The 19,654-nt window shown below is 37.1% G+C and overlaps 1 protein-coding gene across 1 annotated transcript in view; it reads left to right on the forward strand.

The window, feature by feature from the left end:
* The window catches only part of LOC128663861 (cornifelin homolog), a 65,282-nt gene extending 48,057 nt beyond the window's left edge, over positions 1-17,225 (forward strand). The window contains exons 2-4 of the mRNA XM_053718408.1: positions 2,469-2,583; positions 4,629-4,807; positions 13,158-17,225. Of these exons, the coding sequence (XP_053574383.1) occupies positions 2,472-2,583; positions 4,629-4,807; positions 13,158-13,334 (468 nt within the window). The 5' untranslated portion in view covers positions 2,469-2,471 and the 3' untranslated portion in view covers positions 13,335-17,225. The remainder of the gene's footprint in view (positions 1-2,468; positions 2,584-4,628; positions 4,808-13,157) is intronic.
* Positions 17,226-19,654: the final 2,429 nt, after the last annotated feature.

The raw sequence follows: 19,654 nt of genomic DNA on the forward strand, positions 1-19,654 counted from the left end.
GTTAGGGTGTTAGGTGCAGACTTAGGAAGTGTTTCCCCATAGAAAACAATGGGGCTGCGTTAGGAGCTGAACGCGGCTTTTTTGCAGGTGTTAGGTTTTTTTTCAGCTCAAACAGCCCCATTGTTTTCTATGGGGGAATCGTGCACGAGCACGTTTTTGAGGCTGGCCGCGTCCGTAAGCAACTCTGGTATCGAGAGTTGCAGTGGCGTTAAATATGCCTGTACGCTCCCTTTTTGGAGCCTAACGCAGCCATTCTGTGGACTCTCAATACCAGAGTTATTTTAAAGGTGCGGCCAGAAAAAAGCCTGCGTAGCTAACGCACCCCCTTGGCCGCAAAACTCCAAATCTACGCCATAGTATTTTAAAAAAGAACATTTTCTTCTATGTGAAGAACATTTAAATCTAAAAGATGAATAACTACCTTCTGGGTTAGTGCTATAGGTCTAAGGCGGTATTGGGTTACCGTGTTAGTTTTTTTCTTAAAAGAACCCTCCATTAAAGCCAAAGGGGAGAATAAGTTGCAGTCGCAATATCCGAAGTACTGAAGTTAGCGTGTATCTGATTTAACTTAACAATGAACTTTCACCTTTTATTAGGCACTCTAAAAAGTTTACTTTCAGCATTATTTGTGCGCGAGCAAAAGCGCTAAATATAGATCCACTTGTAATCTGACCCATCGTATTTTTCTCCCTGTCAAGTTTATTCTATCGCTGCTTGAGTAAATAGCTAATGGCACACAGATTTTTTTATAGTGTACTAGCTTATGTAGTTATGACAATAATCCAAGATATGCATACAGTGTACTTTTTAAAGTTATGACACCACATGGAGATAAAGAATATCCTGGATGAACGGTTTGACACAAATTTGCTAAATTTGCTAAATTGAATGTTACATTCATAATCGAAAGTGTCATTCGAAAACTGTAAATAGCATTAGATTACAGAATTTTTAAGAATATATATACGTTCTTATCAACATTCGATTATTTCAATCGAATTTCTACAATAACATGCATTCTAACATTCAAATTCGAATATAAACACATTCGCCCATCCCTAGTCAAGATAGGTTACATATTTTCTCAGTGGAGAAACTGAATGAAACAGGAGTATGCTACACTTCTGTCAACATTGCCCTCGCACAAAGAGCTGAACCTCAAGTAAGAAACAAAATTTCACTTTGAACTATATTTTCTCTTTTAGCTGTTGTATAACTGCCCTTATTCAAGAATCCATCCCAAGCTCACAGATGTTGTTTATTTATATAAGAAAAGTGGTCTTCTCACAAATTAGAATGGGAAGTGTATTGAGGAACAGTTGTTTATGTTTATCTTCAAAAACCCTTAACCTTTTAAAGCCGTTATGCCGTTCCATTCCGTCATAATTAGACTGGGCTTTAAAGCCGTTATGACGGAATGGAACGTCATAACTAACGGCTGTCCTGAAGCCTTCTGTGCTTCAGGGATTTAATCGCGGTCTGGAGGGCGTTCCTAGGATTGTAGGGACGCCCCCCAGATGCGATCCAATAATTGAAATCTCGCGATCGTATGCACGATCGCGTAGTTTCAATTTGTCTACATCGGAACAGTTGTTCCGATGTAGGCACTTTAACCCTGTCACGAAAGGGTTAAAACAACTTTACACTAAGACAAAGTAATAATCACACAATAAATTAATAGTAAAAAAAAAAATTGTGAATGTTTTTTTTTTCTTCCCCATCTTTTTATTTTCTTTCTCTGTCTCTCACCATTTTTCCACATATTCTGTCTGTATGTGATTTCACTCTACCGTCATATTGTCTCATCTCCATTTTTCTTTTCATTTGGTCCCTTCTCTCACCATGGTATCTGTTTCTTTCATCTGTATCTATGACTACCTGATCACTAAGTTTTCTCTTGAAATAACTTTTCTACCCATTCAGTCTCTGTCTTACCAAATCTTTGGGCTCCATGTACGAAGCAGCATAAACTGCTCCGGAGCTCTTGCTGGGCAGGTGCGCACATGCACGCCTCCTTCTGGCGATGTAAGAAGCAGCGGGTATTAGACCACTGCTTCTTACACTCTTCGCTACGTCTGAGGTGGTGGAGAGAAATCACCACGAGCTTGCTCGCTCTGGGTGATTGACAGGCCCTTTTCTCACATGATTGATCATGCAAAAGAAGGGGCATGCTTTACACACTCAGTTGAGCATGGAATGATAGATACAGGTAGCGGAGGAACAGAATCAAGTCAAGAAGCTTGTCGGCACGTCTTATTATGCATGTGGTCCTATGTCTATAAATTGTTATTCCCATAGTTCCGTACCTAAAGTTACTTATTTTATTTTCTCTATTGGTTCTCTTCCTCTGTTCTCAAATTGTCCTGCTCCACCTTACTAGTCATATCATGTGGAACAGAAATAAGAAGTGTACACATCAGTCTGTCAACATCTACTTATTTAGTTGTTCTTTTTTTTCTCTTATGCAGAAGATGAATCCTATAATCGTTCAGCCAGGAACGATCACAACTCAGACTGTGACCATCCAGCATGGTCCAAAATGGGGGAGCAACTTGTGTGACTGCTGTGAAGACTGTGGGATTTGTAAGTGATCATTAAATGCAACTTCTACAGATCCGTCATTTTTTAAACATGCCTGTGTTCTATTGATTCATGTAATTCTTAACACCTCACGTCCTGTCAGTATCCTATTATTGCCCTAGTCTAGTGTATCTGTCCATAGCAGAATGTCCTCCCACAACACAGACTTCAACTCATGGGAGATCATGTATTACATTTGCAGAATGTCTGTTAATCAGAACAAAAGCATATTTCTATATATTGAGAAAGCAAGCAGTTGTAGAGGCCAGCATGGAAGGCTGAGGTTAGACCCAAATAATGGAGGTGCCATGGAAATGTATTTGAGCTTATAATCTTTTGGCCAATAGCTCCACATCACTTCTCTACAGTGACCCACTTTGGTCTGACCCCCACACTCATGGGAAAGACTTTGAACTTTACCCAATCGCTTTAATTCAAGGAGCCAAGATAATGAGGGCATTTATCAAGCTCATAATCACAGATAAATACCATTGCTTCTTATACATATACTAGACACTTGTTATGTTGGTAAAATTATTTCTGTTTTTCATGTATTGCACCCTATTTTACCAAAAACGATTTTAGGGATTAGTTACTGTGAATTTTATAAACTCACCAAAATTATAATAGGTAATATGAGAAATGGTCAAAGTAATAACTATGTGGTGGTTGCCAGATGCCAAACTCAAAGTATCACCACAAAAAAGCATAATTTTAGCACTTGTAGTTATTATTAATTATTATTATTGTTGTTGTTTATTTGTAGAGCTCCCACAGATTTAGCAGCAAGAGGGTAATATAAAGGAACATAAAACCCATTTTTTTTCTTTCATGATTCAGATAAAACATACAATTTTAAAGAACTTTCCAGTTTACTTCTATTATAAGATTTGCTTTGTTTTCTCGTTATCCTTTGTAGAAAAGCTGGAAGGTAAGTTTTACATGTCTGCAGAACTATATGGCAGCAGTTTTTCAACAGTGTTATTCATTAGCAACAGCACTAGATGGCAGCACTATTTCCTGTTATGTAGTTCTCCAGATATGTGCAAGCTACCTGTCTAGATATCTCTTCAACAACAAAAAAATAACGTGAGAACAAAGCAAATTTGATGATAGAAGTAAATTGGAAACTTTTAAAAATTGCATTCTCTATCTGAACATAAAAGGAAAAGTTTGGGGTGTTATGTCCCTTTTAAACATAACTTTAATTCTGCTACAGTTATGAATAAAAACAGCAATCAGTCTAATAAAAAAATATGATTTAGAGATTTACAAACACTTGCCCTGCCCAACCCTCTCAAACTAAATAAGTAATTAACTTTCATCAAATAATAATTTTAATTACATTTTTCAACAATAGGGTAACTTTAGTTATTACCCAATACCATCTATTCAACAACTAAAACAGATCCCTTATTGTTAGGGCGACCATATTGCCGCTTTAAAAAGGGACACTTATGAAAAATACATAGGTCAGGGCTGTTTTCAGGGCTGTTCAAAGACATGTTTTGTATAAGAACACTGACATATGTATTTTTCATGTGTCCCTTTTTAAGGCAATATGGTCACCCTATTAATTATGCATATTAATCAATGTTAACAGGCATTTTTCAAGCAGTATTACCATATAACATATGGTCTGAGCTGCCTATTTAATTATTCATTAGCCAATCATAATTTATCTGATGATCACACCTCCTTATGTAATCCAATAAGTTCCATAGGGCTATAAACAGTATTACACTTTATGCATACACAAATTGCCAGCAAAATCACTATTAAAATACATTGACTAAATAACAAAAAGGAATGAATCAAACCTCAACTATATTAAAAAGAATAAAATTCTCGTCATTTCTCAAAAATTAAAATGGAAATAATAATATTCCAGCAACAGATATACAATTATAAATTACTCTTTATATAATTATATATTTTAATTTTCTAAATAATTGTATCACAAAAAAAAATATTAAAATTGACATTCTTTGCACTTACATTAATTAGTATTTGCTGATTACACCTGTTTCTTTACTCTTTTCTCTAAGGTTGCTGTGCATTGTGGTGCTTTCCCTGCTTACAATGCAGAACAGCAAGCGAATTTGGGGAATGCTACTGTCTCCCACTCATGGATCCTCTTTGTATGGGCTATGTGGGTTGTAGCGGGGTTTGTCCCCCTATGACAATTGCAATGAGAACAGGCGTCCGAGAGAGATACCACATCCAGGTAGATAATACGTTATAAAATTCATGCTACATCTATACTTTTCTGTATATTACAAGAACAATTTAACTTCCATGTTTCCTCTTTTCACTGTCCTGTCTGTTACATCCTTTACAACTTGGATTCACATTACAGTCGCAAAAAAATATATGAAACCTATGGATTCAACTGGATTTCTGCATAAGTTGGTATTATTATCAGTTATTTGTAGAGTGCCAAAATATTCAGCAGCCCTATAAACATAGGTATAATATGCAAAGGTAACATGGATAAGAAGCAAATGGGTAGAAAGCCCTGCTAATAGTTGCACTGTTGTAGTTCACCTTACATGAAGGTGGCCTACAGAACAGCTGGCTTCATAGGCTTACATGCTAAGGAGGTTCAAGTGGATAACCAAAGAGGCAAGGAAGTGAGGTGAGAAAAGGTTAATGTACATTGTATGCATCCCTGAACAATAGAATCTTTAAGACGTGCTTGAAGCTTTGAAAACTAGAGGAGAATCTTGTGGAGTGAGGCAGAGAGTTCCACAAGATAGGGGCCATTCTGGAGAAGTCCTGTAGATAGAAATATGAGAAGTAATAAGAAAGAAGGAGAGAAGTAGTTTATGGACAGAGTGAATGGGACAGGTGGGAAAGCATCTGGTGTAAGGTTAAAGATATAGGGGGAGCAGTGTTATTCAGGGCCTTGAATGTTATGAACAGGGTTTTGTGTTCTGGAGCCTAGGAGAAGCCAGTGAATAGATAGGAGAGAGGTGCAGCAGATGAATACTCGGAGCGACATGTAATAAAATAAGAGAAAACACATTCTGCTTAAACAAATAAGCACACAAACAATTATGTATGTCATATATTTATTAAGCACATTGTGTAAGTACTCACTGTGCAAGGTGGAAAAAAATGTGTGAACCCTTAAATTTAATAACTAGTTGACCTTCGGCAACAAAACCTCAACCAGACATTTCCTGTATCTCTGTATTAAACCTGCATACTGAATTAAATGTTTCCTCCTTTTTTTTGTATTCTTGGGATATCTGGTGTAGAATAGTTCTCTTGCTGAATGCTGGACTCAGACCGGGTCACCTCATAAGCCGTAAATTTTCCTATGTTGGAGCTATCATGTAGTTGATATACTCCTAAACCTTGGCTCATTGTCCGTTGCATCCCCAACTTCTTTTGAGCTTTAATTGTCAGACAGTTGAGTTTACATTTTCCTGAAAGAAAGAAAGAAAGAAAGAAAGAAAGAAAGAAAGGAGGCTGAAATGACATACCAGGACACCAGGAAACTTCTGGTTGGGCTGCAGCAGGTGGGGCTGGCCAGCTACTATTTAAGGAGGTTGTGTTGCTGTTGAGGCCTAGTGGGATGACCTCTCTTTTCTTCTCTGAGCTATACGTATTAAGGTCACAAAATATTTATTTGTATATTTTATTTCTTAGATCATGTACCATTTTAGTAGCCCTCTTTTTAATGGTTTCTAGTGTCTAGTCAAGTCACACTGTGAGTGACAGACTGTTCTGAGTTTTGGCATTCTTTAAAATTACAATACAAACCAATTAATTTTGATTCTGAAAAAAAAATTGGGTGGAGTATCCCAGAAAAATACCCCTGAGAAAAATAGGGAGTGTTCATTCTACAGATTCAACGGATAATAGGGCTGGTCTTCAAAAAATTTTCAGGGCTTCTTTTTATTCTCTGCTTCTTTTTTTTCTTTAAAAAATTGACTTTGCTTCAATCTGTCCTCAGAATATTTTTTTTTGGACAGCTGTTTTTTTCTGTGCATTGAAGAACATGAAGGTTTTTTTTTTATATAATTTTACAGGGAGTGCAGAATTATTAGGCAAGTTGTATTTTTGAGGATTCATTTTATTATTGAACAACAACCATGTTGAACCCAAAAAAACTCATTAATATCAAAGCTGAATAGTTTTGGAAGTAGTTTTTAGTTTGTTTTTAGTTATAGCTATTTTAGGGGGATATCTGTGTGTGCAGGTGACTATTACTGTGCATAATTATTAGGCAACTTAACAAAAAACAAATATATACCCATTTCAATTATTTATTTTTACCAGTGAAACCAATATAACATCTCAACATTCACAAATATACATTTCTGACATTCAAAAACAAAACAAAAACAAATCAGTGACCAATATAGCCACCTTACACTCAAAAGCCTGCCATCCATGGATTCTGTCAGTGTTTTGATCTGTTCACCATCAACATTGCGTGCAGCAGCAACCACAGCCTCCCAGACACTGTTCAGAGAGGTGTACTGTTTTCCCTCCTTGTAAATCTCACATTTGATGATGGACCACAGGTTCTCAATGGGGTTTAGATCAGGTGAACAAGGAGGCCATGTCATTAGATTTTCTTCTTTTATACCCTTTCTTGCCAGCCACGCTGTGGAGTACTTGGACGCGTGTGATGGAGCATTGTCCTGCATGAAAATCATGTTTTTCTTGAAGGATGCAGACTTCTTCCTGTACCACTGCTTGAAGAAGGTGTCTTCCAGAAACTGGCAGTAGGACTGGGAGTTGAGCTTGACTCCATCCTCAACCCGAAAAGGCCCCACAAGCTCATCTTTGATGATACCAGCACAAACCAGTACTCCACCTCCACCTTGCTGGCGTCTGAGTCGGACTGGAGCTCTCTGCCCTTTACCAATCCAGCCACGGGCCCATCCATCTGGCCCATCAAGACTCACTCTCATTTCATCAGTCCATAAAACCTTAGAAAAATCAGTCTTGAGATATTTCTTGGCCTAGTCTTGACGTTTCAGCTTGTGTGTCTTGTTCAGTGGTGGTCGTCTTTCAGCCTTTCTTACCTTGGCAATGTCTCTGAGTATTGCACACCTTGTGCTTTTGGGCACTCCAGTGATGTTGCAGCTCTGAAATATGGCCAAACTGGTGGCAAGTGGCATCTTGGCAGCTGCACGCTTGACTTTTCTCAGTTCATGGGCAGTTATTTTGCGCCTTGGTTTTTCTACACGCTTCTTGCAACCTTGTTGACTATTTTGAATGAAACGCTTGATTGTTCGATGATCACGCTTCAGAAGCTTTGCAATTTTAAGAGTGCTGCATCCCTCTGCAAGATATATCACTATTTTTGACTTTTCTGAGCCAGTCAAGTCCTTCTTTTGACCCATTTTGCCAAAGGAAAGGAAGTTGCCTAATAATTATGCACACCTGATACAGAGTGTTGATGTCATTAGACCACACCCCTTCTCATTACAGAGATGCACATCACCTAATATGCTTAATTGGTAGTAGGCTTTCGAGCCTATACAGCTTGGAGTAAGACAACATGCATAAAGAGGATGATGTGGTCAAAATACTAATTTGCCTAATAATTCTGCACTCCCTGTATTTGTAGTGAGGACAAATGATCCAATGCATACTCAACAAATCACAAGGAAAGTGTAACATAAGACTTAGTTGATTTCACAAAGTCCATCATAATAACAGCAATGGTTCAAAGAAGAAAAAGTGTTACGATCATCAATTTGTCACACATACACAAGGAATCGAATTGTCCGCACATTTAGTTTTGTTTTTTTAACAGTAAAGAAACAAAACATAACAAAAGCAGAATGACATATATAAATGCATATATATCTAACACTTACCTGGAGCACCTCCAGCTCTCTCCCCACAGACCAGTGCACGGGAGAATGGCCAGGGAGGACAAAAGGATTAGAAACTAAAAAGGGGGCTACACAGATTACAGTTGTGTCTGAATGGGAACTTCGATAAACCTAAACCTCAGATGGACACCATTTGCCTCTAAGGTTCTCATTCAGGATATATAGACTGTTTCTAAATGGCAAAATGTCACTGTATCTAACTCTAGGTGGTAAAAATAACAGATAAGCCTCCCATTTGTGAAGAAATCTTTTAATTCGTTTTTAAGGATCCCCTTTGTGTCTGCTTGTTCAATCAGCATCTGAGTATAAACCTTACTAAGTAATTGCTGGAAGGGAAGGGTTTTCTCGCTAGCCCACCCCGCTAGGATAACTGGAACATGAAGGTTTTTAGAGATAACTTTTTGACCCTTTCTGGTCTTATGTGAATCAACAATTCTTAATCTTATGTCGCATGAGATCTTCTTTTGCATGAAAAAATATTTATATTAGTTAAGGCAACTTGTGTATAGCAAACTTTATATTTGTGTGTGTGTGTGTGTGTGGGGGGGGGGGGGGGGAGCTTATAGAGGAGGCCAGCTCTGGTTAGCTAATTCATTAGCCTAGGGGTTTGCATACTTTTTCCACCATGAATGTTTAAACATTGTATTTAATAAAGACATAAAAATGTATTATTGATTGTGTGTTATTTGTTCAAGAACTTGGGGTGTGGAACCTTTAGCAAGAGAAGGCATATTCATACATGCGTCAAAAAACAAACAAGCAATTGTAGAACTCATAGTGGATGGACATATAGAACAACAACAATTAATTTATTCCAAAAATGTTTAGATTAGTGAATAACCTCTTGTGTCAAACACATACAGATTAGTATAACCCCTTTTTGCCAAAAACATATAAATCTGTGTTTTTAACCCCATATGTCTGCTACTTGCTATCTATTGTGGTCTCTCATCTATCGTCTAAATGCTTTTGTGGTACAGACATATATATTTTTTTTTAAATGCACACAACATTTTGGGGTCTACACAGTCTCCTACAATAGGAGTATTTAGCACTGTTTCTGTACAATGCAACTATAGTAATTCAACATATATATTGCTATCTTTTTCACTTTCTTCTTTCTTACTACGCTTAAAAAAGGTCAGGTTCACATTATAATGTGAATATATTTGTTCATCTTTTTTTTGTTGTTGTTAAAACATGCTCCTTCACACACACATACCATTTACTACTTGTAGTGAACGGAAAAGCGTTTAAGACTTTCATGCCTTTCTATAAAAAGTGAACACTCAAATACAGAGACAAATAATTTATACATCAATAATCATTATAAAACTATAAATCATGTTAACATATAAATGTTAAAAATATTAAAAAATAAATAAAATATGCATGCATTATTAAAATACTGGGCAATTAAGCATTTTATCACATCTTGTTTATATAGTTCAAACATCCTTCTCATTTATTTAGTTGTGGTGGGCTCCGGGAGCGGCGGGATAGGGGTTAATATATTTATTTAGGTTGCGGCGGGGTCCGGGAGCGGCGGGATAGGGGTTAATATATTTATTTAGGTGGTGGCAGGGTCCGGGAGCGGCGGAATAGGAGTTAATAACATTATGTAGGTGGCGGCAATGTAGGGGGCAACAGATAAGGGGTGTTTAGACTCGGGTGTATATGTTAGGGTGTTAGGTGTAAATATAACTTTTATTCTCCCATAGGAATCAATGGGATATCGGGCAGCAGCGAACATAAGCTTTCGCTGCTTTCAGACTCCCATTGATTCCTATGGCATCTGCTGCCTCCAGGGTGGTGGATTGAAAAGCAGGTACGCTGGGCCGGAATAGTGGCGAGCGTACCTGTTAGGAGTTTGATAACTAGCAAAAGCACTCAGATAGTGCCAAATTTGCATTAGGAACATCTGTGATGATGTAAGAATCAATCTGTGTTGGACTGAGACCAGCGAAACGTATGTTACGTCACAGATTTCAACTTTTGCCAGTCTGTAGGCTTTGATAAATGAGGCAAATCAAGCTCGCCACAATTACGCTGCGGAATTCCAGCGTATTTGCGGTTGATGGCTTGATAAATAGGCCTCATTGGAAAAAGTCAAAGTTCTAAGTCATCTGCTGCAATTTCTAAGTCATCCGGAACAAGTGAACCACTGGAAATTTCAAGCCCTGGGTATAGATATATACAGATATATATATTTAAAAATACTTACAACATATTCCCCTATGTGAAGAACATTGGAATGTTAAATATTTTCACTAAAAACACAGTATCACACTTTATTAAATCTGAAAATTGTGTAAAGATGTTTTCAGCTACTTGACTGCAAAGGGCTGCAATACACTTTTATTTATATATATATATATATATATATATATATATATATATATATATATATATATATATATATATATATATATATATATATATATATATATATATATATATATATATATATATATATATAGGTAAGCACTCTCTGGTCTTTTAGTGGAACTCAAAATAAAAGCAAAACCTTTATTAAAGAGCAACATTTCGGGGCTCCTGCCCCTTTCTCAATCTAACAATGAATGATCACAACACTTTTTATATATCATAAATAAAAAGGAACACCAATCACCTGTTTAATGGGAGAGCTTATAACACATACCTTGGCTGCAGGTTCAATAGGAAATCAGAACATCACACAGTTAACCCTCACCTAACAGGAACATATTGGTGCACCTATTAAAATGAAACAGCAGACAGCTTTATCTATGGGACAGGCAAAAACTCTGCCTTTCACATTAAATAACGTCATATCCAGAAATTCATATAGAGATTCATAAATATGGTAAAGTTCTTAACCCTAGCTAGAGTACTTTGTCCAAAATAAAAGAAAGCAGATTGAAACCCCTATTTAGACCCTTAGGGTGAATGGTATTTAATCACCAGATCCACTTGGCTTCTTGAAGCCAAATCCTTATTTCGATCACCACCCCTTAGTTTTTTGTTAGCATGATCTATGACCATAAATCTAAGCTGACTCCCCTGATGCCCCATCTCAAAGAAATGGGCCGGCACAGGTTAATGAGCTGTAGATTCATTCCTAATAGTGGATTTTTGCTTGCAAAATCCGATCTTTAATTTTTTGGGTGGTCTCACCCACATAGAGTAGCCCACATGGGCATTTAAGGGCATACACCACATAGGTGGAATTACATGTGTAATACCCAGGTATGCTGTATTTTTGTGTGATGCCTCAATTCAGATGAAGAACCACTGCAGCCCCCCCACCTGCTGTTGTCAGTGGTGTTGCTGCACTATTTCCTCTCTTAGACTGATTATTGTCCTCCCCACTGTACAGCACACACACACTGAACGATGCAGCCAGAGTAGTAAAAACAAGAACAGTACAGCCCTGCCAACATACAAAACCAATTTGGTCTTGACCTGACTCCTTTGACTTTCCACTTTCTTTTAGTGTGCCTCGAACGCTCCCCCCACACACAACAGAGAGACATCTGTGCTGTGGGGAATAGAGCATGCAAGCAAAGTACAGTATGCGAAGGAGATAACATGCAATGGGCAAATACAGGAATTCAAGCATGCTTGGAAAAAAAATAAACAATGGTTATTGAACTCAGTGGATGGTCTAATGGTCTCACTATTTTGATATCCCTGGATCTTCTGGATGTAGTTCTACCTATGCCAGCTACATACAGAAAAATAATTAAAGGACCATTATATACAACAGAATTGGATAATCAATAGATACATAATAAAAAGACAATGCAATAACACTTACTTTGAATTTAATATGAGCAGTAACTTTTTTTTCTGACAAACCTAAAAGTTAATTCCAACTTCCTTCCCTCTATATCATGTAACAGCCATTAGACAATTTTAAAATTGTAAGTCATGGAAGTTTAATAGTGCCTCTTAAACTCCTTATGCCATATATATTTTTATTTATAATTAATCTTTATAATTAATCAAAGGAGCATAATGAATGAGGATGAAAGAAGACCCAAAGTCAAATTTAGTCTCTACAGACTAATATTAATAACTTTAAAAATGCCTACCCATATAACACTGCTATATTTTGGGTCACTATTAATGCCTAAAAACCAACCACATTTAGAGCCATTATTAACCATTTATGAGACTTATAAGACTAAAAATGACAAAGGTATTTAAAGGGGACATGGAACTTAAAATATCAGACAGAGCATGCAATTTAAAAAAAAAAAAAAAAAAAGTTTAAAATTTACTTCTATGATCAAATACCCAGCTAGGTATCGTGCACGTTTCTGGAACACTACATAGCAGGAAAAATGGGCTGCCATCTAGTACTCTTGCAAATGTATAGAATTCTTGCCAAACTGCTGGCACATGAACACTCCTGAGGTTACTTCCCTGCTTTTCATAAAAAATACCAAAAAAATTAAAAAAATTAAAAAAAAAAGATAATAGAAGTGAATTAGAAATCAAATACATTTTCTGAATCATGAAAGAAAATTTGGGGTTTTATGTCCATTTAACTTTTATGTACAAATTGCTAATGTTTGCTGCACATCATTTTAGATGTTAATATTTCCTTCAAATTTTAGTTCAGATAGGGTCATATTTAAGGTCATTCAACAAGATGTTTACCTCCAACTGTATTGTCCTCCTTTCCCATCTTCCTCTGTGTATCTCACTGTTTCTTCCCTCTTCTAGGGCTCTGTCTGTGATGACTGTATAACTTCATGCTGCTGTTACTCCTGCACCTGGTGTCAAATGGCTCGAGAGATCAAGTTCAGGTCGAATGGGACAACTGTGACCACGGCTCAAACCACTATAATTGACAATATGATCCCACAAGCGCATGGTTACACACCCCTGGTTGAGTACTAAATTCAACCTCTAATGGATTTTCAGAAACTTCTCATTTTGAAACCTATTCTTAAATCAACCCTGAAGAAAAAAAAACAGTATTTTATCTACAGTGTTGCCAACTTCATCAGATCTAGGCAGCAGTTACTTTATCAGAAGCAAAACAAATAACAGAATCAACATATGTTACATTAAAAAACAAACACACCTTGAGCTCATTTACATGGTGCACACATGTGGTTCATAGTAATAAAAAACATTTTGAGTGAGGTATTTTAGCAAGACACTACATGTTGTGTGATCATTTTACTCAAATGCATCACATATAAGGGATCCTTGCATAATAACCCTTATGGGGAAAAAAACAACTTCACTTTATCCTTATTAATTAATAGAATTAAAGTAGTAGTGGTAGTAAGCTGAACGTGTATATGAAGTTACATCTCTTGTTATCTATTAACTAGCCTTTAAAGGGACAAAATACACCAATTGTCATAGACACTACTATAAAGATGAATATGTACAGATACTGATCTAAAATTCCAGTTTAAAACCTTTTAAAAACTTACTTAGAAGCTCCCAGTTTATAACTGCTGGGGAGGTTAGACTGGGACATCCAGTGAAAGGGGCTGGGAAAACATTAAGAGCAGACACTCCCCCTCTCCCTTCCTTGCATATGAAAAGACAAATTATACAAACATGAGCCACATGAATTGGTAGACATCAGTATACATCTGGAATTTTGGGGCTTGGTTAGGAGTTTGAAAATCAGCACAATAAAAAAAAAGTAAGCAAAACTATACATTGTTTCAAAAACTCTCCCAGGCAGCTATATAAATGGATAATATACAAAACATTTATGCAAATCTAGTGTACAATGTTCCTTTAAGTGTTACACATGCGGAAACATTAAATATATTATGCTTTTATATACATATATACATATGATAGTCTCTCAATGTTTGTAGCCAGTCCTTTGTCTTACTTGAAGTAGAGGTTAACATTAGACATGTGCAAAAAATGTTTTGGTTGTATCATTCATCACACACACAAAAATATTTCCTGTTTTGTTTCCTTTAAATGGGGTCAAGTCTGGCCAAAAACATCAAACAATCATTCAGCAGACAAGGACATTGCAGTGACAAGAAAATGTTTTTGAATACTTTGGAATTACCTGGATTTCTGCATTGATCACTCATAAAAACTGGTCTGATCTTCATCTATATCACAATTATAGACAAACACAATCTGACTAAACTAAAAACACAGAGACAGTACTTTTCAAATTTGTACTGAAGACATTGAGTAAAAAAAGTGGGCCCTTGTATTTAGTAACTTAGAGATCCCCCCTATAGTAGCAACAACCTCCCCCAAATGTTTCCTGCCGCTGCTTATAAGAGTTGCTCAATGTTGAGGATGAATTTTGGACAATTTCCCCCTACAAATTTGTTTTAGTTCCTCAACATTTCTGGGTTGTCTTGATTACATAGCCCTCTTCAGGTCATGCCACAGCATCTCAATTAGGATAAGGTCAGGATTCTGACTTGGCCATTTCAAATATTCTTCTTTTTCAGCCATTCTTTAGTTGATTTAATTTTATGCTTTGGGTCACTGCATCACCCAACCTCTCTTGAGCTTGAGATCATGGACAGCTGGCCTTACATTCTCCTGTAAAATGTCTTGACATACTTTTGATTTCATTGATCCCTCAACTGCTGTACCCAGTTCCCTGAGGCAGCAAACAGCCCCAAACCATGATGCTCCCCCCACCATGCTTTACAGTTGGGATGGGTTTTGTTGTTGGTGTACAGTGCCCTTTTGACTTCTCACATAGTGTTGTGCATTTGTGCCAAAAACTTAAACTTTTGTTTCATATTTCCTCAGCACATTTTCCTAGAAGCGTTGTGGAACATCCAAGTGGTCTTGGGAAAATTTGAGATGTGCCACAAAGTGTTTTTTAGACAGCAGTGGCTTCCTATGTGGTGTCCTTCAATACAACAAAATGAAATACATTGTTGTCTTTTACTTTTAGCAAAAAACAAATGCACATGTTTAATTAACATTCAGATGGCTTTTTTATCTAGTAAGAGATCAGGCAGAGTTGGATAATTTTACTATATACCCATATTGGTTTATAACTCCCGAGTGCAGATTTACATGTACACAGGAAAGCTATGGATTGTTTTTTTTGCAGAACAAACTCAACTCTTCTCTAATGATATTTGTATCTTTGTTTATCAAATAAGATGTAATGCGATAAATATGAAAAAACAAGTTGCTTGCCGATTAAGGGCCAGATTACAAGTGGAACGCTTATGTTATCATGTGTCTAGATAAGCAATATCGCTGGACTGCTTGCACAACTTGATATGGTAAATCGCATTTACCAGAGAACAGTTAGCAAGGCCACAACATCGCTCTAATGCAACCTTTACTTTCAATACAGTGGGAGATCGTGACCGCTCTAAATAGCACTGGTTTAAAGTTTACAAATGTGACAAAGTTTAAAAGTTATAGGTTCTGCTTGAGCGAAAGCCAAAACTGCACTAGGATATTAAGCATGACTTGAGACCTGAAATAAAATGTAAGAGTTAAAAAAAAATGTTTACAAAACGCATCAAAAACATATTAAAATAAAGTATTACACTCATATATTCACTTTTTGATAGATAAAAGATATAAGGGCTCAAAGATAGAGAGTGGGGTCTTTTTTTTCTCCATTGACTTCTACGGGGGAATACGTGAAAGTGCATGCAATATTCTAAGTTTGGCTTTTTGCGCTCGTCAGGTTAGCGCATGAGCAAAAACAGTTTACTTTCAACTCATAATACGAACACAACCCGACGAGTGCAAAAAGCTTACTTCTTGCGCAATTAACACTCTAGCGGGACCATTAGATAGGGCTCCACTTGTAATCTGGCCCAAAGTGAGAACCATTAAAAGGTTTTAAAAGGTGCTCACAATGACGTACACTGCCACATATCTGGTTTATTTCAGATATACTCTTAATCATACATAACATTAGTTAGTGGATATTGCACTAATACTTTCAAAATCTCTGAAGCTCCTCAATTGAATTACTACAATCCCATACTTTATAATATATTTAGATGTGACAAAATACATTTTTCAATGGACATGTGAGAATTTTTAGCTAAACTATAGCTAATGCTACAATAATCATACGTTTTAGAACTGAGGCATGAGGGCATATGTATCAATGAGCAAGCGGACATGATACGAAGTATCGTATCATGTCCGCTGCAAACGCTGTCGGCTTTTTATCATTGCACCAGCAGTTCTTGTGAATGCCGCCCCCTGCAGATTCATGGCCAATCGGCCGCTAGCAGGGGGTGTCAATCAACCTGATCATATTCGATCAAGTTGATTTCTGTCCGCCGCCTCAGAGCAGGTGGACAAGTTATGGAGAGGCGGTCTTTAGACCGCTGCTTCATAACTTCTGTTTCCGGAGAGCCTTCAGGCTCACCGGAAACAAGTGGCCTCAAGCTTTGATAAATATGCCCCATAACATTTACAATGGTCACATTTGTAATGTTGCTTGCTTGCACATATGCAGTAGTTAGCATGTACAGCTGCCTTTCTCTCTACTAGATCATTATTACTTGTTAAAAGAACTTTGTCACAGGTTCTAGGCGCATGAAAGAATGTTATTATTTACAGTTTTTATTTTAATATTCATGAAATCAGATTGAAATGTTACAAATAATGAGATTTACAGGCAATTTTGTACATGGTCTAAGCACAGACAAACATTATTTACATATTATTTACATATAGCATTTGCTTGTGAACACCTTTAAACTGTGTCCATGATGCAATATGTACTGTATGACATCATTATGAAATGTAAAATTGCTAAAACAGTAATAAAGATTCTTGATGTTTTTTGAAGCTGGTGTTATGACTTCAGTTTGCCATGATACTATTTTGATGCCAGGTTGCTCTGTCTCGCGTCACCTGTGACGCATCGCGCTGCCAGTGATGCATCGCGTCACCTGTAACCTCTCACGCTGGTTTTCTCGCGTATCGTCCGTTCTGATGCATCCCGTTACCTTTGCCGCACTTTTTCCTTTAAATGCAATTCAGTTTCTCTATTTCATTGTCCTTGTATTAAGTTTATCTCTGGGTGTGTTTTGTGCTATATATTTGGATATCAAACTTTGGCTTGTGACCTGGACCTCCTTTGAGCCTGCTGATTTCACCTTGTTTGTTGCCTGATTGGTTCTAATCTTGGATTTTCCTGACTACTCTTCTGGATTCTGCTTCCTGTGACTGTTTGGTTTGACCCCTGGCTTGTCAACTCCTCCAGGGACCTATCACTACTATCCTAATAGATTTTTCGTTATCACTCCACTTGACAAGACTACCGGCCAGGTTTCTTTTGATAGCGAAATATCTGAAAGGATCCTAACAGCTGGAGAGATTCTAGATCATAAATGTTGGGGTGCAAAACGTTGACCATAAAGCCAAATATCAAGGGTTTAAGGGATACAGGTTATGAATATTATCTCTCACTACCTTTTCCTACCTTTATTTAATTGGAAATCACCCCCTCCCTACTTCACCTTTCTCCTTGCTTTTAATAGACACTGGACATTTAAACAAAAAAAAGTATTACCTTACAAATTCAGGTCACCTGGAACCTTTGAGGTAATAAATTGCAGCGCATAGCACCTACATCTCCCCAGAACTGCCACTGTTTTAAAGTTCACAGGTTTAAATCTAATTTGGGACAGTCCATATAGTTATGAATAGTTATGCATTGAAGCTTATAAAGAAATGATCGAAACTTTCAAAGAAACTTAGCGCTTCAATGCTTTAAAGAAAAGTGGTTAAAGGGACATTAAAGAGTAAGGACTAGATTAAAAGTGGATCACTATTGATAGTGCAGGGTGCTCTTACTATCAATATTGCAGGACCACACTTAGATTAGTTTGCAGTCTGGTATTACAAATCAATGGAAAACCAAATAACCAAAGAATGTTTAGCAAAAGTTGGAAAGTTGTTTAAAATTACATGCTCTATCTGAATCAAGAAATAAAAAAATAGGGTTTCATGTCCCTTTAACCTTCAAGTTTTGATTATATGAAGTTTTGGGGTTGTCACCCCTGTCCTTAGACAGAAGACATAGATACAGAACCATTGGTGCAACATGCAAAGCTGTCAAAGCCTCATATGAAAACAATCAAAGGGGATAACGTCCAATGCTGCAGTTATTAGACCTAAAACTTCCATGCACATAGTCACTGAAGAGAATAATAGAGACTGAAGGTTTAGACAAGCTAAAACCAACTTCATTCATCTATTGTCTGTCAGAGAAAGAGTCATGGACACTGAATCTATCTGGAAACCTTAAAAAGGTGACCCTTGTCTGAGGAATCAAGACACTCTTTTGTAAATGGATCCTCCAACCATGTCTTTGAAGAAACCACACTAGTTGTTTTGTGTGAGATTCTGCTAAATGAAAAGATTGAGCTAGTACCAAGATATTGTCCAAATAAGGAAGCACTGCAATACCCTGCTCTCTGATTACAGATAGAAGGGCAAATGGAAGAGCGACAAATTGGTAAACCTTGTTTAGAAAAGAGAATTTTAGAAAACAATAGTGATCTGGATAAATCGGATTGTGAAGGTAAGCGTCCTGTAAGTCTATTGTGGACAAGAAGTGACTTTGCTGAGCAAAAGGCAGAATAGTCCTTATAGTCAGCATCTTGAAAGTTGGGACTCTTACAAAACCATTTAAAGTTTTCAGATCCAAAATAGGTCTGAAAGAATTTTCCTTCACAGGTACAATGAATAGATTTGAATAAAAACCCCAATCCTTGTTCCTGCTGTGGAACTGGAAAAAATTACCCCTGAAAGTTCTAGAACTGAAACACATATCAGAGAGACTTGAGCTTTTACTGGGTTTTTTGTTACATGGGTAAGAAAGAATCTTCCCAAAGGAAGTCATATTTTGAATCTTATTCGACACCCCTAAGAAATGATATTCTGAATCCACTGATTTTGGACAGAGTCTGTCCAAACTCTTTGAAATAGCTTTAGTCTGCCCCCTACCAGAAGAATTGGCTTGAGGGCTGCACCTTCATATAGGTTTAGGGGCAGGATAAGGCTTGGATTTATTCAAATTTGGAGATGGTCTCCAATTAGAGCCAGAGGCCTTAGGGGAAGGAGTGGTTTTTTGTTCTCTATTCTGACAAAAGGAACAAAAACGATTGGAAGCTTTAAATCTACCCTTAGATTTCTTGTCTTGGGGCAGAAAAACTCCCTTACCCCCAGTAACAGTGGAGATAATAGAATCCAATTGTGAACCAAAAAGA

This window comes from Bombina bombina, chromosome 6, assembly GCF_027579735.1.
Source record: "Bombina bombina isolate aBomBom1 chromosome 6, aBomBom1.pri, whole genome shotgun sequence".
NCBI classification, from domain to species: Eukaryota; Metazoa; Chordata; class Amphibia; order Anura; family Bombinatoridae; genus Bombina; species Bombina bombina.